The sequence below is a fragment of the Pocillopora damicornis genome, chromosome 5 (genome assembly GCF_964200805.1).
Source record: "Pocillopora damicornis chromosome 5, jaPocDami1.2, whole genome shotgun sequence".
In the NCBI taxonomy this organism is placed as follows: domain Eukaryota; kingdom Metazoa; phylum Cnidaria; class Anthozoa; order Scleractinia; family Pocilloporidae; genus Pocillopora; species Pocillopora damicornis.
In genome coordinates, this window is record NC_142674.1 from 11449463 (window position 1) to 11473268 (window position 23806).

Genomic DNA, 23806 nt, shown 5'->3' on the forward strand with positions numbered 1-23806 from the left:
TGAAACACTTGGGAAGTTTGGAGAGCACCCAAGAAGCTAGAGTTGTTCTCGGCTACGCCTCGAGTAACTCTTACGCATCTTTCGTGCTCTCCAAACTTTCCGCGCGCTTCGTATCTCGATGAACGCACGCTGATGTATGAACCAATTGTTTCATGTTCTCTTACTTGAACAATCGGGTCTCTTATAGGCAGTTTAGTTACACTTCTTCATTATTCTTGCTAGCAAATAAGATTCTCGATAAAGGTTAAGTTATCATTCTCTTAAATGCGGCACGGAATTTCTTCTTAAGGTATATCAGGAGCCACGGGTTAACAACTATGTTTACATGTCCACATCAATAGCATAACAGCACAAAATTATATGGCAACGATTCACGCACACTGAAGTCAATGGCCAAAATCATATGATACGCATGCGCTGGGAGCCAGCAAAGTGCAAAGGCAACAACGACAGCGATCGACCGTAACTTGACGCTTGGTAGCATGGGCCCGAGTTGTTGCGCGATTGTTGATGGCAATAGCAGTTTGTCCCTGTGCAGTGTGTGACAGACGTGTCCATAGAGACTGCACATGGTAACTCGGAGCAACAAGTAGATGGTGACTACGATGTAAAGAAAGATACCTCTCAAAGCTGCTTGAGTCTCGCCAAACTGAGTAAACTTTAATTCTATCCTGGAGTTCTTAACTTTGATTGTGATCAGCCATGGAGTCATCAGACACATTGAGGTGATCCAAATTGTGGGAACCAAGATCTTTCTGTTCCCAAAGCGAGGGAACCTTTTCATGGGAAGACAATTCCGAAGAAGTCTAAAGCCACGCCTGTTAGAGAGAAGAGGGACGCTGTGACCGCCACGAAGAAAACAAACATGATGAGCTTGGCAAGGAGTTCACCAATTGTTCCATCGATCCACAGATTGTCTGAAATGATGAGTTCCATCGACTGAGGCATGACAACAGCTGTTACGAGCAGGTCGGCCACAGCGAGGTTGACTTACATGAAGCTTGCTAATCTTCTTGTTTCTGGCCTCTTGTACAGAATATAGATCACCAAAATGTTTCCAACTAAGGCCATTGAAATGATTGCAGTGTATAAGATGGCCAAGGTGAGTTTAATTCTTGATGGATACGAGAATGGAGGCTGCGCCGTGGAGCCTGAAGAGAATGAAGTGCCATGGTTAAAGCAAAAATAGAGGAAATAGGTCTGCAACGCGCGCGTACACCGAAAAGCGACATAGATAGTGACAGCATGCAATAATAATTATCGGAAAAACACCCTTTAAACCCAGGCTTTCTCCATCATTGAAGAGTGCATCACTTCTGTCACAAGGGGATATGGACTTAATTGATGGAAAATGTCAAAGCTGTTTGTGCTGTGCGTTTTTCACAAGTATTGCAGCAGCAACAATGGTAGCGTTAGCTATTTTTAGGACACTTTCAAGGGCCATTTGTGAAGGTGGCTTTCCTTCCGTTATCAGCCTGCGAGGACGTCAACATTTTTGGATCTGCAGCTTCTTAGTCTCTACTGTTTGAAGAAGTCAGCATAAAATATCTGAATACTTGGTTGACGGGATAAGCTCAGCTCTAAAAAAGCTGAGTCTTTATTTCACGCAACGTTGTGTTCTTTGAATATTGGGTCTGCCAGGAAAAAAGTGAATTTGTCAAAATTACAAAAATCTATATGTTTAGCACAAAACGGCGCATTTCAGCCAGCTTGCTTAACAGCCTCTTTCATTTTCTTTTTTGTTGTTGTTTGTTTTTGTCTTGTTTTGTTTTTGTTGTTTTTTATTGGTGAAAAATGTGCTGCACTTCTTTTCAGAACTAAAATTATGTCAATCGGTTATTTCGACCATGAGGGGAAAAATCTGAGATTCAAGCTCAGTTAAAGAAATGAAAATGGAAAATAAAAACTTAGCTAAGAAACCTTACTCCTAGGGAAGGCATTTGCCACCCAAATTATCGAATGATGGAAGCGCAAATTTTGTGCCACCCTTTTTTTCGTCATTTAAGCCATTTTGAAGGATGGTTTCAGCTGATTTATCGCATAACGAGAGAAATAGATGATGAAAATCACCTGGGCAATAAAAATAATTAGAAAATAATCAAATTGACAAATAAAACACAATGCTTTAGCTTCCCTTGTGTTATTGAAAACCCAGTTTGACGTGGTGAAATTCGTTCCTAAAAGGGAAAACTAAGATTTGTAACTGCTTCCGTTGAAGCTAAGTGTTACCGCTTCCGAGAAAAGCTGCGAAATATTTTCTGGTTAGGTTGACGATCCATGATTAGTTCTTTTTAGACAGAAAATTATAGTTAGCGTTTCAGTTCAAGATAAGACCCCGTGTGATCAAGATCGTTTTTGAATAGAAGACAAGTTAGACTGTAATCCTCGATAAAGTAATCAAGACCCGCGAACGTTGGTAAGCAATAACGGTATCCAGTCACCTCGCCACCAAGCAGACTCGCCACCAGCGAACTCGCCACCAAGGAACGATCTCGCCACCAACGTACTCGCCACTAAGCGAAGTCTTCTCGCCACCAACCACCAATAAAGAGATTAGTCGAGGACAGTAGGATGTTCGGCTGAAAAGTCTGTACTCAAACTTTATAAACGTATGTTGTCGAAAGCACGTTCGAAACCGATAAGTTTGTTCGCTTGTCTGTACTCAAACTTTATAAACGTATGTTGTCGAAAGCACGTTCGAAACCGACGAAATCGGCCGATTTGAATTATGCTCGTTCGAACATCCTACTCTCCTCGACTACTTTATTCTAGTTTATCTCTTTATTGGTGGTTGGTGGCGAGAAGACTTTGCTTGGTAGCGAGTACGTTGGTGGCGAGATCGTTCCTTGGTGGCGAGTTCGCTGGTGGCGAGTCTGCTTGGTGGCGAGGTGACCGGTAACCAAAAATGGAAAAGTGGTTTTCCACCTTCAAAGATATATTGATTCAATTATAATCCCGTAGATGCAAGAGTTCGCATTCCATGTTTACATCTCGTCCCTTCCTCCAAATAAGAAAAGATTCTCCGTCTTCGAAAATTTGCTCAAAACATCAGGAATAACAACGAAGGTTCTCAGCTGCTTGAAGGGTATCCAGTTACCTCGCCACCAGCGAACTCGCCACCAAGGAACGATCTCGCCACCAACGTACTCGCCACCAAGCGAAGTCTTCTCGCCACCAACCACCAATAAAGAGATTAGTCGAGGAGAGTAGGATGTTCGGCTGATAAGTTTGTTCGCTTGTCTGTACTCAAACTTTATAAAGTATGTTGTCGAAAGCACGTACGAAACTGATAAGTTTGTTCGCTTGTCTGTACTCAAACTTTATAAAGTATGTTGTCGATAGCACGCTCGAAACCGAAGTAAGTTTTTATCCCTCGCATCGAGTTTTGCAATTTATCCTCGCTTACGTGCAAAAGACAAACGCGATACGGTTTGATGTCAATGAGTTAGGAACGGAACACATCTAACACGTCGCTGAAGGTCATAATTTAAATACAGACAAGCGCACAAACATTCGGCCGATTTGAATTGTGCTCGTTCGAACATCCCACTCTCCTCGACTACTTTATTCTAGTTTATCTCTTTATTGGTGGTTGGTGGCGAGAAGACTTCGCTTGGTGGCGAGTAAGTTGGTGGCGAGATCGTTCCTTGGTGGCGAGTTCGCTGGTGGCGAGTCTCCCTGGTGGCGAGGTAACCGGTAACCGCTTGAAGATACCGCTGACTAGCATGCGTTTTATCGCCAGTTGTGAGAACGTCGTCCCCAGGTTCCAGACCTCGCCAATTCTTCCCTTCCCTCCCCACAACTGGACTGTTCCCTTAATCCCCTTGAAGAAACTCTTCTACAGCCAGTGCTGAAGAGTTTTAACACTTTTTTTTATCATAATGAGGGGCTAGAAAATAGACTAACAAGAACACCGCTTCTTTTTAGCTGGCATAGTATTATATCAGTGGAAAGATAAATCGGGGAGATATATGCCATGGTCAGTCAATCTGGATTGAAACACTTCAGCAATACAATGGATCAGAACATTGATAACAGAGGCATTTACAACTTATCCTTCTGTTGCATCTTGAAATTATCGATTCAGTTAAAAAAATGTTGTTTCCTCGAGTGCTGGTGTATTTTATAACTGCAAAACATCGACAAATCCTAACTGACTCCTTTGTTATCGTGATGACAAACTCGAAGGTTCCCCTAGACAAACACGCAGTTCTAAACAGACCCATAAAGCATGCGTCAAAGACGCGACCAGCTATAGCTTCGTCCGTAATTGTGAAAAGTTGAGAATGTGGATATCTCATTTAGTGATATACATGAAGATGCTATTTCATAGATGCAGCCATCGCCTAAGTCTGATGACGTCATCCAAAAGCTTAATGAGGATACGGAATGGTTTCAATCTAAACTGACTAGATAATCAATAAATAGTCATAAGATAAGCCTCTAATATTTTTATTGCAGATGTTAAATAGAGTGTTTTACATTATCTTAAATACAACTTATTGTGTTTGGATAGCGTATAAATTAAACGCTCGTACGTGCTCTTATTTCGTCCAGTTTTTAAAAAAGCATTCCATTTACCAAAGTAAAATTGTTTCCGTCTACCAAAGTATGAACCCTTTACAAGGCGTTTTTTTTTTTCTCACACGAATCGAAAACACTTAAGAAAATATTAATTTGAATTAGCTCACACTCTATTAAGACTGTTCTCTCCGTTTATGACAAAAGCATTTGATACTAGCAGCAAAACGGTAAATGTCAATAACAATGCTCTCGCTTGTTTTCAAATAAAGGTAACTTGAATGTTAAACAAATCACTAGAAGTGATGCAATATGTAATTTAAAGAAGATACTTCGTTAAGTGATAAGTGCTAGTTAATACCTCACGACTAATTCATTACCAAACTACAAAATTTTACCAAATTTCAAATCGCCGTTAGGAGATCTCTTAATAGGTCTGCCTCGAACAAATTTACTAAATAGTTTCACAATGCAACAATGAAAAGCTTGCCAAGTACAGCTATCGGCATAAACGAGCCGTTTTTCAAGTAGGTTGTTTTTTGTTTCTTTCTTTCTTTCTCTTCTGATTTAATCGATTACGGAAGTTTAATTCATATCTATCCAAATTTTGTTATTCTGAAACCGATTAAATTATTTATTATTGGCACCCTTTAAGAATTAATTAATTGGGTTTTGTGCTTTTATTATTATCATCATTTGGTTAATCAAGGACAAAGCTTTCACATATTCTTCTAATATTGATATTGAGAGAAATTTAACTAACACAAACCTACACTTAGTTTAGCACCGAGAGGTGACGATTATTTACCCTAACGACGGTTACTGGCACTTCTTCCCAATCCCTTAGCTGAGGCCTCCTTTGCAACTTCCTCACTTGGTCCTGCATCTTCATCTCCGAGATCTTCAACCCTGGAGTATTTTGCCTTGTCATAAGCGCCCATGTCAAGAAGTTCCAAATATGTCTGAAAAGAAAGTAACAAATGAGAGTAACACATTAGTCGCACAGCGTTAAAACACAATAAAGTCAAGCTGAAAAGTGCGATAACTTCCCCGGCGTACTGAGAATCTCTGTGGTTTAAAGTCGCGGATACACTAAGCGAGTTTCTTATTTCCTCTCTGAAAATAGTGAAGTTGCAAGTAGGTGGATAGAACTGAGCCGATTTATGCCCTGAGGACGATCACAACCGACATAAATATCAGAAGGAGCCAACAAGTTGAAAATGTCAATGCAAAATGTCTCTTGCCAGAAGTATGAAAGGTCTCAGCTGAAGCCTTCACAGAGCGAATGAAAATAAAACCAGTGCTAGCAAATATTGCTTCCAACATATTGGGGCAAGGTAAGAAGATTGAAAAGTTATATAGTCTTTAAAATGCATAAAATATTGGGAAGTTGTCAATTCTAGAGACAAACCTCTTCACGAATGTATTTGTCCATTCTTTGTCGCAGGCTTTCAAAAGGAGGACGGAAGTCAGGGTTTCGATTCCAGCACCTTTTCATTATATCATACCTGAAATTTAAAATGATTATCTACTCTTAACTACTTACTGATGGACTATGCGAAGAATACCAATAAGATCCTCCTACAGGAAACTGTTATTAAAAATATTATAGGCAATAGTTCAGATTTTTTTTGGGAAGTCGAACATATCTGCACTACTTCACTCGCTCTAATGTTATTTAAGTACATTTTGATGTCATAATTGTCCACGCCGTATCTCAGCAGAATGCGGTATGCTCCTGGTTGACATTCACGTAACAGAAAGCTGCTGATTGTAACCTAATTATTTTATTGCAAAGATTTCAGCAACGAGAACGCTAAATGTGTTGTCTTTGATCTAAGGTTATTTTTAGGAACACGATGGTATTATACCAGAGAAGTGCGACTCACAGTTTGTTATCAACATGATCGGGCTTTGGCATCTGATATCCCTTTGTGACCTCTGCAATCACCATGGCTTCTGACCATCTGTCGTACGGAATTCCTCCTGTCAATGCATAGGGACGAGTGTATATCACATTTCTGAATGTATCAACTCTACAATGACCCTGGCTGAGAAACATTCTTCCTTCTCGGCCTCTTTGTATGAGGGAAGCCATCTGCATGTACATTTACATAGCTTGATGATGCCCAAATCAAATTTTGCTGAATGCAGTACTGCAGTTTAATGTTTCCTTTTTTCGGTCCGAGTTGATGTTAGTCTCTGATAACTGAATAATGCTTAAGCCATAGACTTACCGTTTGCTTTGCATTTACTGAGATTAACAATCAAAATAGCTTGTTACATATTAATCTATATATTAATATATATATATATATATATATATATATATATATATATATATATATAAGTGAAAGAATCAAAGAGGACGCATCGGTTCTCTGTTACTCAGAGTTTCGCGCCTAGGCGCTCGTCAGTTCTGTCTGTCTAAGTTCTGTCTGACGAGCGCTTAGGCGCGAAACTCTGAGTAACAGAGAATCGATGCGTCCTCTTTGATTCTTTCACTTATATATACTCAGCTCCGCTACCACAGCTTTGAGCACTTTATGCCAAGGTAGACTCTACTCCGAAATTTATATATATATATATATGTATATGTATGTATGGCCAAGTAGTATGTGAAAACAAATCTTTATTAAAATAACAGTAATTAAAATAGCATCACTTCTATAGCGCATGCACATTGCTGTTCTAAGCGTTAAAGGTATTGATTGAACATAACTTAGCTTACCAAGGGTAACTATCTCATACAGGACGATTCCATAGGACCACCTGACGGGAGCATATCACAAATTTTCTACAATTAATCGCTGAGAGAACTTCGGACGTGAAATGATAAAGAAAAATCCAAAGGTGATAGGTTCGTTAGGTTGGCGGGTTGATATACATAACTATACATACACGTCACTCAAGGTGGACAGTCCAGCAAGCTCTCCTAGCAGAATCTCTGGTGCAGTCCATTTGATTGGCAAACGTCCCTGGAAAATCAACCGATAAATGATTTCCGTACAAAACTTATGTCCCTTTTTTTTCAAAGCCATCTTTAAAAAATATGAAGCTACATAACGTAAATATGTTAAAATGTGAAAAGAAAGCTACATTTGTCGTTCCCTTATCGGTCAATCCAAGGTTAGCCTTCGTAAAGCGGTCACGGAAAACAGAAAATGTACTTTCTTTCGCGAGACTTTCTACGAAAAAAAGTTAGTGAAATTGACAAATCCCGATGCCCGGAGTACCTATCCTGTTAAATAACTAACTCTGTTTTGTTTTGCTTTTTTCTTGTAAGTCAAAGTGAGCTATGAAACCCTGTTGATAGTCCATGTACATTAACTTTATATAGAGAATATGCTAACGCTTACCACTCGTTTCCAAATATAACTGCACTGAAGCAACAAAAAAAGTGTTTTCTACCTTTTTGGCATTTCCATTGCCATACTTAAAGCTTTGATATGCCATACCAAAGTCCGTCACTTTGCAAACATAGTTGTTATCAAGGAGAATGTTTCGAGCCGCCAGGTCACGATGGATAATCTACCAGAAGATAAGAAGCCAGAATATAAAGGTTAAGAAACGATAGGTTTTTATAGTACAGCGGCGAATCAAACATCTGAGTATGTTTGAACGAAAAAAAGGCTCAAACTAAGGTATCCCTATATAATGTTGTAATGCTGACAAAACCAAGATTTCTACTTTCTTTATCAAAGAAATTGGATTTTTTTAAAACAGCGAAAATAACGATAATGATAATAATGATAAAGATTATAGGCATAACCATGCTAATAATCATAATAATTAAGATAATAAAATGAAATTTAGAAGTAGTAAACCAACAGAGGACCCTTTGTGTTCCGAAAAAGAAAAAGACAAAATGGTTTCATCTTTACCTTTGTTTGTTTTACAGATTGCTAAGGAGTTCCATTTTTACCTTTGTTTTATTTTTTTAGGTGTCGCAATAAGGTTTTATATATATATATTATATATATATATATATACATCGCTTTACTCCTATGCATTTAGCACTGTTTTACGAAAGTCAAAATTTTACACACACACAGACACACATATATACCTATATACCTGCGCTATCAGTGCATACACGACCTTTGACAATTGCATGGGTTTGTTTTTTTACGCTTAATTTTACACCGTCCCAGATAATCATAGCTGGGATTTTTTGAGGCGCAGGAACCGAATTAATATGAACCTTATTTTCGTTTCTTTTGGCTCTTTTTTTTTTTGACATCTGCGCTGACCTACTAATGTCAACAAAGAGGTTTATCTAACCCAAAAGCACTCATAAATGTTGGCCAAAATCCGAGCTATTGAAAAATAAAAAGTTTAAATCTCTGAAAGATTTTTCTGAGTTAGAATTGACATGTGACAAGTATTCTACTTACACCTCGCGTTCCAAGGAACACCATGCCGGCGGCGATTTGTTTGGCAAACAACACGAGATCGTAGTTGTTCAAATCCTGAGCTCTTCCCTCACCAAGATAAAACCGATCCCTCACTCCTCGGCATTTTCTGAGGTAACCAAGTAGGTCACCACATGGCAAGTACTCCATGATGAGTATGGGGTGAACTTAAGTGACGTATCAAAGATAAAATTACTGATGGCTTTCTTCATAAAGCAGTTTAGCTTACACGAAGAACTCGTTTATTTAGGATCTACCTTCATCAGAATTTACTTTAGAAAATTTGCTACAGGTTAAAGGGAGAAAGCCGGTTAGCCCCGTTAACGAGATTTCAAGCTATCCAACCGAAATCTTACTGAACTGTCGATGGATACATACTCTCGAAGAGAAACAGTCTGTTTGCCACAAAAAAAAGACGAACTTGGCTCCATTAACATCCTAGTTACGGATCTCATGTTAAGAGCTCTCAAGAGGGTTCATTCAGCATTTATAGTATCGTTAATAACATATACTCAGAAAAGATGCTGTACGCTTAGTACTTACTTTCTGTCGTAACGCAGCCCATGAACTTTACAATGTTTGGCGAAACGTTTTCACCGATAAGTTTCCCCAGCTCAATTTCTCTCATCAAACATTTCCTTCCTTCCTCTCCAGCAGTGGCTACAACAAAAGTATACTTTGATAGAGACACATTCTGATTAATACATTTGTTGCATGCAGGTTCAAGCCAGAAAGAATCCGGTAGAGTTACAAACCTTGCATCTTCTTATTACCGTTTGGATGATAATTTTTGCAGCTAGGAGATTGCCCAACTCACTGACCTCAGCCATGGCTGAGTTGACTATGAGTATAAAGGCCGAATTGGAACCAGTTGAGGTTAAATCCTACCAATTTTTCTTACCTTCTTTAGTTTTGCCGTCACTTCAGATGCTTTACATCTTCCATTCGGTAAATGTCTTTTGCCACCGAAAAGCACCATGTAATCAGTCTGTTAGACTGCCCACTCCCACTCGGGATAATCAGTCACTAGTAAGTGGGGAATAGGTCCAAAGGGAGAAAAAAATTCTACTGGATTCAGCAGCGGATCTCCTCCCCCCCCGGAGGAGTGGGGTGTTGCGGATATTAATCCATATTAACCCCCTTCTAACCTATGCTTGTGACCTTTTACACTACTTGTTGGAAACAAGAATTATTGCAGGACCACTTTTACGATCAAACTGGTTGATTATCTTCTCTGTTTGTTTGCTCCCCCCGCCTTCTTCTATTTTTTCCCGCGCGTAACCTTGAGTGAAGAAGATGGGGGTGTGCGTGGGTCGATAAGTAATTTTGGACCACGCCTTCCCCCCCCTCCCCAAATGAAACATTTTTATAACCACCCCAGAGATCAACATATGTATCAATAGAACAAATTGAAGGTGCTTACGCGTGAAACATTTAGCGGCCACCGTCCGATTTCCAGGTTGTCCATTTGGTGAACTCAGGAGAGCTCTCCACACGGCTCCAAACGCCCCTCGTCCAATAACGTCTTGTAGCAGGACACGGTTCACCGCAACCTCCCACTCATCTACCTCTGCATTCAATGGCTCCATCTGAATTGCCTGCTCTTGGTCAGGACTAAATGTAGAAAATCAACCTTGCTTACTTTCAGGTTCAAAACAAAGAAAAGTGATAAAAAGAAAAGAGAAATCAGAGAGTAAAAAAATTCGTTTGCCAGGATAACTTGATTGGCGAGATAATCTCTCTTGCCGATAGTGAGAGAACAATGTTTTCACTATACCAAAAACATAAATTATTACAAAACATATTAGTAATTGTTGTTATTTAAGTACACTATGTCAATCGGATGTTTGTTAAAACCAGAAAAGAAACGGTTGGTTTTAAAATCAGAAATTTTACTTATTTAATTAAATTTTTTTTTGCATTTCGATTTTTATTTCAAAGTATTAAATCTATGGATTAATCTAACTGAAAATTTATGGAAGGTACTAAAGAGATAAAGAAATTAAACAAAGGAACTAATGAAGCTGATTCTAAAAACACATAATGAATGTTAATAATGCATCACAAACACGATGAGCACGATAAAAGTAATTACTGCGATATGATTTTTGTTATCGTCATCATGCAATGGGGGATTTTTTTCCCGATGAATTTGATGAATGAAAGGTAAAGTAGTTGACTTACAGAGCCATAGCTGCAATTCCAAATAATGAATTAAAGGAGATAAAGAAGGAAAAACTTTGCATTAATTTATTAAATCAAATATTCTAATAAAAATTCTGTGTAGTGGCAGGAAATTTGAATCTGCACAAATTAGGAGTGACGTGATATTTGCTGAATTTCAATTATTATTAATACATATACAAATGTGAAAAACTCTGCAATTAGCAATTTTTGGCCGCACGCGAGTAATTCTTCTAAAAATATCTCTTCTCTTAGACTCGTAGCTCAGTGTTCCCCATCCCCCCAATAGACATGTTTAATAAGTTTAAACATTTCCTTCTTTTACTTTCAGACAAAGCAATCTGAAATAACGCAGAAAAATGGACGTCACCTGTCCTTCGACGCTTGCGGAAATACCAGGAAATTAGCGAAATGACAACCGCTGCCGCCACTGATCCGCCAATGTAATACCATAAAGTGTTGAAACTTTGCACTTGCTTAGCTAATTGTGTAAGGTAGATAAATGACCATTAGACAAATCTCGACGGTAGTAAAAGTACTAATAAAATTCAAGTTGTTTGAAATAGCTTTGCCCATTATTTAACTCGTGATTGACACCTGCTCTTTGAAAGGAAATACCTGAAGTTCATAGAGCGATGTAAGGTTATTTCATGTAAATGGGTCAGGTGACCTATATTTGTTTCGTCTTTAACTGATAAACAGTTTTCATCTATTTGAAAATATATTTCTTAATCAGTAAAGTTGTATTTTCTTAAGACACAACGGTAACACCAACTTACCTATGACGTTTATTTTTACAAAGGAACGGGCAACCATACCGGGCTTGTTACGTGCCTCACAAGAATACACACCACTGTCCTCCTTCACAACTTCAGTTATAGCAAGTTCACTCATTTTTTCATCGAATCGTGTATGAATCTTTGCTCTTTCGGGTGGTGAGTTTCCATCTTTTTTCCAAGTTACATTTATTGTTTCTTCGTTGACGATGCAGGCTAATGTGAGATTGTCACCTGCTGTGAGTGCTGGATACTTGCCTGGAACAACTTGAGCAGAGGCTTTTTCTACTTAAAGAAAAGGCAATAGATTAAAATCGTGGTCCACATTTGTCACCCTCACCGTCAGCAGCAGTTCAGTGTCAGCGTCACATCGTCGTCATCGCCATGGTTATCGTCGGCATCATCATCACGGTCAACGGCAGCGTCAGCGTCATCGCAATCGTCATGGCCATCGTCATCGTTATCGTCATTATCATTAAACTTACCGTAAACACGCAGTGTTGCAGAGGAACTAGTTGTATTTGCTTTATTTTCTGTTGTTGTTTGGAATAGCTTTGCCCATTACTTAACTCGTGATTGACACCTTCTCTTTGAAACGAAATACCTGAAGTTCATAGAGCGATGTAAGGTTATTTCATGTAACCATTTACATGAAATAACCTTGCATCGCTCTATGAACTTCAGGTATTTCGTTTCAAAGAGAAGGTGTCAATCACGAGTTAAGTAATGGGCAAAGCTATTCCAAACAACAACAGAAAATAAAGCAAATACAACTAGTTCCTCTGCAACACTGCGTGTTTACGGTAAGTTTAATGATAATGACGATAACGATGACGATGGCCATGACGATTGCAATGACGCTGACGCTGCCGTTGACCGTGATGATGATCATTAAACTTACCGTAAACACGCAGTGTTGCAGAGGAACTAGTTGTATTTGCTGTATTTTCCGCTATACACTTGTAAGACCCTTCCATCCCTTTTGTGACGCTTAAAAATTCCAGGAATGATACTCCATCGCGATTTATACCAAATGGCAGCTCAGCATCATTAAAAACCCAGACTAATGTTGGTGTTGGCACACCTGAGGCTCGACAACTGAAGTTCACAGAGTTTCCTTCCGTAACAGACTGGTTGATCGGAGGTTCTATAATCTGGGGAGATACTTGAATTAAAAAAAGCCCAAAATTAATAAGGTTTGCATAGTCCATTTTAACCCCATTTAACCAACCTTTGATAAAACGACGAAACAACAACAACAAAACATCAAAACAAAAAAAGTGATGTTCAAGCCTATTTTTGACTAAGGTCAATTTTTTCGAAAGGTTTTCTTCTCGTTCAGCATAAAAATATATTATTTAGCCTTAAGTTGTCCCATGTGTCTCAGTAACATTCATCCGTTTCTTTTTGGTTGTTGAGTGTGATGTTAAAACATATATGTTCAATGAATATCAGTTTCATCTTTTAACAATATACATATACATATTCATAATAAAGTTCGGATATAACGCGCTGTCATTGGTTGAAAGAGCGTGCTCTATGAGAGTATAGAGCATAGAGCGTAGCTACAGCTGTCACACCATCTGCCAATTGTACTGTGTTCGAGCTTTTCCGGGACTTCTTTTTAGCTTTTTTCCGATAATTGAAAGTGAAATTTCGGAACTGAAGCGAGCCGGCAAGTAGCAACAGAAGAATCAAACAAAGGTTTGTAAACATACTAGGCGCCGTAATTTACGTTATTAAAACGTGAGCAGATATGAAAATCCTCAAAAGGAAAAACAAAATAACATTCCGAGTTTTAAAGATTTTCACGCTGAGTTAAATTTGCAAGCTTATGTACGGTAATAAAAATAAAACAGCTAACATTCGAAAAGCATGTAAAGTTCAGTGTTCAAAAACAAAACAGAACAAAACAGAAATGATGAAAAATATAACCAAACTGGCATAATTGTTAAAATTCATACTAATCATGACGGTGTCTGAGCGAATATGATCATACTAAGTTCATCGCGGCTCGCTCATAATGGCGATCTCCGGTCATCACAGTAAAGCAAGCCTCAGAAACTACATCAGCCACTCTCCGAGTGAAAAAATAAGAGCTTGCTCTGATATCCTTTCCGATACGTTGAGTGGAAAGTCACATCAGTCACCGCAGCCGAGTTTTGCGGCGCTGCCATCACGAGCGATCTTCATGTTCCGGTGAATTCGGCTGTCGTTCATTCAAAAAATACTCGCCTTGAACAGTTTGTTTTCGACCTTGTCATGTGAAAAAAACTCGCGTGTTTTTATGAGCCATAATTCGGCTGAAGTTCACTGAACATTTCACTTCAAGATTCTGTATTAGAGACTTAAAAACTTCAGGCAAAAGTGTTAAATTCGACTTGCCGAACTATTTTAGTTTGTAAACTATCGTAGAATGTGAACTTTGATGGTTTTTGAACTTTGATGGTTTGACACTTTTGACAGCTGTAGTCTTGTACAGCCAATCAGATTATTTGAACCATTCTAACAAGGATTCTTATTGGCTTATTGTAGCGTGCTTTATGAGAGTATAGAGCATGCTGACGACATTGTTGTTCGCTTTGGAAATAAAGTTTGTTTTGAAAATTGAAAGTAATGCTTGGGTAATTTAACCGATTCTTTATTATAAAACAAATAGAGAAGCCTTGACTGTGCTCTGTTCTGTTATAAAGCACTTAGGAAGCGGCTAGAGCACTCAAGAAGTGGGAAGAAACACTCGACTACGTCTCGTGTTTCTCCTTACACTTCTTTCGTGCTCTAGCTGCTTCCTGCGTGCTTTATAACCGAACAGAGCACAGTCAAGGCTTCTCTATTTGTTAAATAACATATGCATTCTGTAATGTAAAAAGATAGGAAATCCGTCATTTGACGTATCCAGATTGTGCGTTTTAACATTAGTTTAGGGATAAAAACATTGGAGTGGATCACAGGATTTTCAATTGGTCACGGATTTAGCTTCATTTACAATCTGGGTGTGTGTAAGTCAGAATCAACTCTACGTGATCAGGTACCCTTTTCTAGGAAAAAAAGAGTACTAATGTTGATAATTTAAAACAAGTGATATGAATGTTCATTTAAAATCTCTCTCCAACTTCAATCCTTAATATTTAGGTAATGATACATTCAAAGCCAAGTTGATGAACTACCTTTAACACCTATGAAAATGTATCATAAGATCATGACTCCTTAGTTCCTTGGTCGTCGATATTTTTAAAGGAAATGGATGAAAAGAGAGAAAAAAATAGGTCTATTTAAATTTTGCTTAAGCTTAAAAAACATACGCTTTGGTAAGTTACAAGTTTGATAAATGACATAAACTACAACATAGAGTTTACCTGTGACATCAATCCAGAAGGAAGAGTTTGCTTTTCCATAATCATTCTTAGCAGTACATTCATAAAAGCCTTTATCTTTAAACTTCGCTTGTCTAATAACTAGGGTGTTGGTTTTATTAAGTAGCACTCCATCCTTGGTCCAGTTGACATATACTTGTGGGTCACCTCTCAAATAACACTCTTTTGTAAATGTGGAATTAAATGCAATGATGAAATTTCTTAACTCATCACTAACACGGGGTGGAACTGCAAAGTAAGCATATAAATACAAATTACAAAATTATAAGCCTCCCCCCCTCCCTCCACCCGCAAAAATAAGAAATAATAACTATAAAAAAACTAATAAATAACAATTTAAAAAAGAAGAAATCGATGCACCATTTTGTGATCATTTCAAACAAATGCTTCCAAAAACCATGTTAGTCAGGCTATATTACTAGCTTAGCCATGAAACCATCATATTTTTAGAGCAGGAACAAAAGAACAAGTGTAAAGACTTTCCAGTTCTTCGCAATAAATAACTAATCAAGTTGTGTAAAGAAATACTGTACACTTGACGAACACACCTTTTACAGAAATGTCAATGTCTTTGGTGTCAAAGCCTGCTGCATTCTCTGCCTTACAAGTGTACCGCCCTTCATCCCCCTTTGTTATCTCAGAAAAGAAGAGAGACAAACTCTGTCTGTGCAATGTATTATTCTTGAGCCAGGTGATCTGTGGTTCAGGCCGACCCTCCCCAACTTTACACGTCAAGTTCACACTGTTTCCTTCTATGATGAGATTGCTTGCTCCAGAAATATCCACTTTTGGTCGAACTAGGAGGTAAATAAAATAACATGTCCTCGGAAAATCGGAGGTATTCCAATATCATTTACACAGAACACATTAAACGCCATAACTTAACATAATGAACATTTAATAATGACACTAGCGCTTTATATGAAATATAATCATTTGTCAGATCGCGGACATAACTTCGTATTGAGGTCTACATACTCCTATTATCTCGGACCAGTTTACGAAAGACAGAAGGCGCAGCCATGGAGAATATGGTCTACCCTGTTATCGCTATAGAGTTTTAGGAGCAATCGATAACCTTATCACCCTATAATCTTGGTTCGCGAAAACGCTGATAGTTTGCTACAGCATTTGAATAACCGAAAGCATTCCATTCACTTCACTGATGTTATAAATAGTAACAAGTCACTCGCCATCCATGGGACTGCATCTTTAAAACAAGAGCCCGAGGTTAAAAGATTCCCTGTGAGTAATGCGAAGTTTACATCAGCGGGACATGCAGTCCTATGCAAGTAGTGGTTAAACGAGTAATATGACAGATCGAGAGACGACATGCTTAGGCAAAGGCCTCTGCAGTTTCAGAAGACACCTGGAAACCACCTGCTCTAGACTGAAGTAGAGTACATTGATTGTGATCCCATTATTATACACGCAGGGTAAAAGAGGCCATCCACGTAAGACTTTGCATGTTACAACATAAATTGGACATTGGGGTAGACATCCCGGAAACATGGATGCGGACCACAAGAAACACAGAACATAATAACTTTGCGACAGTGGACTCCGAAAGAACATTTAATCAAAGTGTGGCAATCGAGGCCTGTGTGGGATTCTAGCCAATCACAGTCAAACAGAGTGTTCATAAGGTCATGCATATCTACCGACCTTATAACACGAAGAAGACACAATATGCAGTCAAAAGTCACAATCCACATCCAAAGTAACTTAATTGCGAGATAAACGATTATAATGCAATCAGAAATTGAATTCGTCACCATGACCAACCGAAGTCGTTTTAAGCACATTACCAGTTTGAAAAGAAACTATAAGCTTCATCAAAGGGCACTTACTCTGAGTTATGGCGAGGATACTACATTGTTGATAAATAACTTAAGTATAATTTCTTTTAACAGGACACCCTACTTTAGAACAACCGTAATGAACAAACATATCCACGATAAAATGTCGCCTCGCATGGCTGCGGATATGAACAGCGAAAAGGTTTTGAAACTGAGTAAATTAAATTCATTACATTTGAAGAACTGACTTTATGACTTTCTATACATTATCTCATTGGTCACTCACTTATAACTGTCACTAATATATTTTTATCTCTGCTTGTGGCCCTCCTTTGTCCTTTAGTTTGTTTCATGGTACAGGTGAATGTTCCATTGTCTTCAGGCTTTACAATACCAATACGCAGGCTGCCGCTGGATACTTGAGTGAATCGTTTCGGGTCTAAGGACTTTCCTCCTTTCTTACTCCAAGAAATCTGTGGACTCGGTGTTCCATCAGCACTACAGCTTATAATGCCAGACGTGTACGCAATAAGGGTTATACTTTGTTGGTCCAACGTCTTTTGAGTAAATCTTGCTGTTGAAAGCAGTAATGAAAAGCACCAATATCATAGCTATACTGTTGAAAAGTCAGAAGTGTACTTGTCTTACATGGCAATGTCCTGCATGTTAAGCCTATTTCTACAATATAAAAAGATGTGTTTTCATACCAGTAATGTAGACAATGTAATATTGAACATCTTCCAAACTCTGGCATTCATATATTCCTCCATCAGATAGCTGCACGTCATCAAAGAACAGATCACCATTGTCTTCAGCCCTGATCCTTTCAGAAGTAGAGTTTGTTATTTCAAGCTTTTGCCCATTAATGACCCACCTAGCATGAGTGGTTTTACTGTATATAGAACAGTGAATCTTTTCTCTGCCACCAATATCAAAATAGAGTTCATCTCTTTTCAACACTTTCCGGTTTTCTGCAAAAAAAATAGTTCAGTTTAGAAGATTTTATAAAAATAAATCAAATTTTTTGTACTTAATACTACAAGAAGAGATAGAAAAGTTGAATATATTTGCCTGTGCTAAAGCTTAAATTGAGAAATGCTTTTAACAATGTCGTATTTTAAACTTAGTTACAATACTCCAAACAAAATCCTGTTAGCCATTAGGTAACCCTTAACTGAAGTCAGGTGATCTTATGAGCAGTCATATCACCTTCATGAAAGTCATGTACACCCTAGCTAACATCATTTCACCTCAAGACCAAGTTGAATCAGCTATAAGGAGGGTAAGTTCTTAAAGAAACTGTGGCGTTGCGTCGGTGGGGGAGTATAACACCCGCCATGACGAAGGGCTAACGCTCGAAATTTAGCTTTGGAACTCTTTACGGGGGCAAATTTATATTATCAACTCGGTTGATAAAATCAAAATCATCTAAGTCATTTTAAGTCGACTCATGTTACCCTTAAACCAAGTCATGTCAACCTTAACCCTAACCCTCCACTTTAGAAGGTCAGTGGGAAGAAGAAAGACAATCACGAAAATCAGAATAACTAATCAGACCTAAAAATTTAGTTGCTTACTTGGTTGACACAACGCTTGAGAACCCTTGTCATCCGCTTGACATTGAGGTGGAATGTTTAACTTTCCATCGATGCGATCGCATGATGCAAGTTCAAACTCCTCTCCAGTGCAAGAGACATCGGACATTGCAAAAGGTATTCCCTCAGCCTTTATATCTGACCCAATAAATTCCGCTAAAGCCTCTTCAAAGCCAAGTTGACGACAAATAACTTTGACATCATTAAAGTCCCATTCATTCCTACATATCTTTGCCCATTTCCCCTTGTAAAACACTTCCACTCTTCCTCCATACTCCACATTTGCGCCATTCAAGCGAACAGGAACTTAAGGAATAACAAAAATTTTAATCCATTAAGATGGAAAATACTGGTTATCAAGAATCAAGAATGCCTTTAAATCATGAAAGGATAAATAGTTCATGCCAATCTAAGTGTTTAGTTTTAAGGGAAATTCTAGGTGTAAATTAATCAGTATTCGTACGTTGGATGTATCGTTCTTTGTCCGATGTAGTTCACGACCTTTACATAGTTTCCTTGCAGCGATGTTTTACGACGAACCTCTTTTACATTGCTTCGTGACTGTGCTTTAAATTGTGAAACAAGATTTTTTTAAATAAATGTTGGAACATTCAAGACGTGTATTCTTACCCTAAAAGCGTTTACTTTAGGCGAACACAATGGGGTGATTTACATTTTAAATTAGAACGTCATTTTTAAAGCATTTCTCATGCAATTATCAAGAAAAAGGCATTTAGTTAAGTATAAGTAGGGTGAAAATTGTAAAATTCCTTAGTTTCACGAAAGAGAGAGAAAAAAGGAAACTAGAGGGATGTTAAAGTTTTAAGGAAACTTAGTGAAGGGTTTGGAGGTTGTGAAGTTCATGAAACCGAAATGCATAACTGCGCAGTTAGGTTCTTCTTTCGGCAGCAATTCAACTGTAATCGCCTCAGGGCGTAAACAAACCCGCCAGATTTTTAGCGATACATACCTTTTTAGAACCTAAAGATACCCGAAGATGAGCAATCATTGATCTCGGGAAAGTTTTAATCACCGGAGTGTGAGTAAATCTATCAAGTTACCATCTTTGGAGATCATGCGGATATTAAATGAGTGCAATTCATTATTACCTTTGCAAATTTGTTGTTTATTTTCCAAGTTGTTTTGACATCTGGTCGGAATGGTACAGTTGTAGTCGGTGGACATCTCTGAAGCATTGCCACGTTCTGCGTACCATGTGTAATTAGCAAAGACGCCGTTGTCATAATAGCCCATGGCCATGCAGGTTGAATTTTCATCTGCTTCATCCCATTGACTGGTACAAAGCTTTTGCCAACTGCTGTTTGAGAATATCTTCATTGTACCGACAGATGGGTTCCTCTCTGTTTCAAATCGCAAGGGAAATTCTTCAAATATTAAAAAAAACAATAGATAAATAAGGATAACAGTAAACAACGTGGACTAATTAAGCTTAGGTAAATTCTTGTGTCGATGATGTCGCCATATAATTACCTAGTAACAGTAGTCCTTGCATTGCTGAAAGATTTCTTTTCAGTTTATGTTGGAAGAATTTCCTGTTTAGCTAAAATGATTTTCTTTGTTAGCTGGTCAATGCCAAAACTGAGGCCCTCGCATTGTCAAACATATTTCTTGTCAGTAGATAATAGTTAGCTTTACCGGCTTGACTAGAAAGGTATTGCTCACGGGCAACGAAAAGAAATTCGTAATCGCCATTATGCATATAGTGCAGACTTCTTACAGAGTGACCACAAATATCAGCGAAAACTTGTGCCAAGAATTTATTACCTATTGTAGTACAAATGATAATGGAGATTTGTTTTGTTTCTTTAAGGAAAAGCATGGTGAATTCCGTAGAGGTACAGAGTTTGTGCATTCATGAAGGATTTCCGACTTATAATGAACTCCTGACTTTTGATAATTTGAGCATTTCATATACTTTGCCTGGATGATTATGTGATTAAAGTTAAAACTCAGAGGTTCTATTCATTTTTTCTTACTCTAAATTTCATTCCTGTATTTGTTCTTTTTTGTTTCAACATAGAAGTTTTCATCCACTGAAATCAGAAAAGCTGCAATTGGTATGTTACCTTCTTGGCAACTGGACATGTTGCTACATTCTCTCAGCAGTGCTCCGGTCCCATCGCAGTGTTTCCCGCCATATGCTGGTTCTGGATTGGCGCATTCTCTCTGTCTGGTTTGTATACCACCAACTGGCTTGGTACAGATACTCCAGGAGTTCCACTCACTCCAGCCACCATCCACTTACAAAGTTTTAAATAAAAACATTTGATAAACAACCATAGACGACATGTTTGGATCATTTACCCAAATAAAGTATGTAAGACAGCGGTGCAGTCTCTATTTCTACCTTTCTCTATAATTACTTCGAATGCTCAAGTTAACATTTGGTTACGGTAAACTCATTAATTTGGTATTTGGCGCGATGCCGAAGGGTCTGCTATGAACTTATCGAGACACGCTTCTGAGAGCAAAAACATAACTTGAGAGTGGTATTGGTGAGGGCCAGTGGGTTGGGGTCCAAGCGAGCAAGATGAACGTGAAACATTGGGAAGGTGTCCGACATGGACGGCTTCGTCTTGACATGGGTTCTGGATAGATCGTCTGCTAAATTCAAGAGAGAACCTTTTCTATACACAATAGTAAAATTGTAACGCTGTAGGAAAAGCAACATCTTTTGCAGACACTTAGGTGCTAAGGCGAGGTCCTTCTTGAAGATTGACTGAAAGAGTTGGTGGTCTGTATAGACTCTGTTGGATTTTCCTAAAAGCAATTCCTCGAATGTGTTGAGGGCTTCAACAATAGCCAGGTATAGCACTCTTCGGTAGTGATTAGGCCTTTTGCAGTACGCAATGGGTCGTAGAGAAGACTCGTCAAGGGCGCTGCTACTGTGTGGTTTGATGGTTTGTAAGAGGGCAGCTCCCTGGCCATAGTCTGAGGCGTCCACTTGAAGGATCAGTGGCGCAGTTACGTCAAAGTATGCCAGGCATGCTGCACAGGTGGCTAGGGCTTTTGCTGAATCAAAGGCTTCCTGGTGCCTTGTTGACCAGTAATGGCATGTCCTCTTTGGTGAGGTTGTAATGAAGTTGGGTGACGCTGCTAAGTTCGGAACAGAATTTGGCCAGGTAATTAATATCCCGTAGGAATCGGCGCACTGCTTGCTTTTCGGTTGGAGTGGGCATGGTGATCATAGCTTTAACTGTGACAGGGTTGGGCTGGAGGCCATCTGTAGTGGTAACATGGCTCATGAAAGTGGCTTTGCAAATAAGGAATTTCATCTTGTTGACATTTACCTTGACATGACGTTGTTCAAATCCCTCAAGCACGGCGATAAGGCTGCAATCGTGGTCGATTCTGGCTTCCATGTTATTGACGCTGCAGCCAGGGATTAAGATGCCGAGAGTAATACCGAAGCTTAGGAGGCCATCAAGCACCATACGAATTTGGCGCTGCCGTTCTTTTGATGCAGAGGATATGACTAATGGTAGCCTAGTCCATCTGTAGCAACCCCATGGTGTGAACATTGTGGTAATCAGAGATGATCTTAAGGACAAGGGGATGGTTTGCCTCTTTACATCTATTCCTTCCATGCAGCTAGTGGATGTTTTCTTCCAAGGTGGAGATGCTTTACTTTGGACATCGAATGGCTTTATCGAGGGTCTAAGAAGGGTCTAAGCAGCTCCGTATTTTTCCCGGTTTGGTTGGGGTTGGTTTTGGCTCTCGGTTGAGATACCCTTACTAGCTGGTTAGTGGTTTCATACGCATCCAGGGCCGCTTTGATTGCATCCAGCTTTGAAATGGGTTCACATTGAATGGGGGCATGAATGGGTTTGACATCTGGATCCAAGTCGAGATCGACGGGTAAGCTGAGGAAGCCCAGACCTTGAAAGAGTGAGGTTCAGTTCTTGGAAATGAGTTTCAGAGTTCAAATCCTTAGTGTAGGCCAGACTCGCATTGACGTATCTGTGGGTGGTAAAGGGGGCCCAGCTGCTGATTCCTGATGGCTGTCAGGTTCAGTCAGCAGTGGTTGGGGAGGGTTACTTATGGAGCATTTCCTTATGAAGTCCGCATGCATAGTCAGCACATCAAGTGCTATGCTTGCCTCTGTACTGAGTAAGGCTGGTTGGTCAGTGAAAATGACTAGGAAGGTGAGGTTACTCGTGAATTTACCTTTACTGGCTTGGGGGGTAAGTTGGCCAATGGATCTGGTTGGTGGACTGTCGTAGGGTGGAATCACAGTTTTGGATGGTAGAATCTTGGCCCAGGATATGCTGGAAAAGTAGCAGGATAGAAGAGTGTTGCAAGAGGCTGCGGAATTTATTTGGAAAAGAATTTTCACTCTGCAGTTTGAGACCGGTTCCTCCAAAAGAAGCCAGGCGAAATGGCCTTTGTCAGAGGGTGGGGCCGTTGTAGGGACACCAGTGTTAGGGGATTACCCACTTAAGAGGGTGAAGCAGTTCTAATACTGTATGCCTTCCACGGGAAGGGTGTAGGAGTGCTCTTCTTGTTCCACCAATCTCATGTATTCCCGTCTGGGACGCGGTGGGGTAGGTGTATGGGAGGCAGGTCTAGAGGCTCCGTTCTCTTTGGCAACCTGTTGACAGAAGCCTGCAAAGTGATCAGTTTTGTGACAACATCTGCAAGTGTGGCCTGAAGCTGGGCATATGTCGCGGTAGCGTTGCTGCATGCTGCCACATAAAAAGCAATATCTGTTAAGGAACGTTCCAGGTCTTGATCTGCCCGGAAGTTTTTTGACCAATTCGTGCGCTGTCGTGGAAGTGGGAGAGTGAACTTGTTCTTCTGTGGTGGAATTAGCCAAAAGCATGTTTGTATGTTGTGCCGCCTCAATATAACTTGACTCACCACGAACGCCGGGGTCAAAGGGGGATCCTCCGGTTTCCGTTGGCCATCTCTGTAAAATACATCTTTTCGGAGGCGACTGAAGGATTCATTGAGACCGAAGAGAAACTTACCCCTCATAAATTCTTGCGCGTTTACGCCAAACGATCATCACCCGACGGCAGTACGTATAACGGTTTCTTACGTTGAAATGGAGGTTTGGTAGCGGTCTTGCATCAAACTACATGCACCAACGTAATGTTCTTTGATTTTTTGAAGCCAAAC

General features: G+C 39.4%; 1 protein-coding gene across 1 annotated transcript; it reads right to left on the reverse strand.

Annotated features, from left to right (window-relative positions):
* Positions 1 to 7049: 7049 nt before the first annotated feature.
* On the reverse strand, positions 7050 to 21613 carry LOC149045233 (vascular endothelial growth factor receptor 1-like). Its single transcript, XM_089205871.1, has 15 exons — positions 21532 to 21613; positions 20752 to 20925; positions 19774 to 20049; positions 18647 to 18970; positions 17777 to 18040; positions 17356 to 17643; positions 15819 to 16067; positions 15253 to 15498; positions 11491 to 11601; positions 11121 to 11130; positions 10360 to 10550; positions 9480 to 9596; positions 8919 to 9103; positions 7933 to 8052; positions 7050 to 7499 (listed from the first exon to the last, which is right to left on the reverse strand). The coding sequence occupies exons 1-15, from the start codon at positions 21611 to 21613 to the stop codon at positions 7413 to 7415; spliced, it is 2724 nt and encodes a 907-aa protein (XP_089061997.1). The 3' UTR covers positions 7050 to 7412.
* Between the last annotated feature and the right edge of the window lie 2193 nt (positions 21614 to 23806).

Coding starts and splice junctions, on each gene's coding strand:
- LOC149045233 (XM_089205871.1), bottom strand. CDS start 21,613: ATGGCCAGGGAGCTGCCCTCTTACAAACCATCAAACCACACAGTAGCA. Junction 20,050..20,751: donor CATGTCCAGTTGCCAAGAAG/GTAACATACCAA, acceptor TAATATTTGAAG/AATTTCCCTTGCGATTTGAA. Junction 8,053..8,918: donor TGTTCCTTGGAACGCGAGGT/GTAAGTAGAATA, acceptor ATCTTCTGGTAG/ATTATCCATCGTGACCTGGC.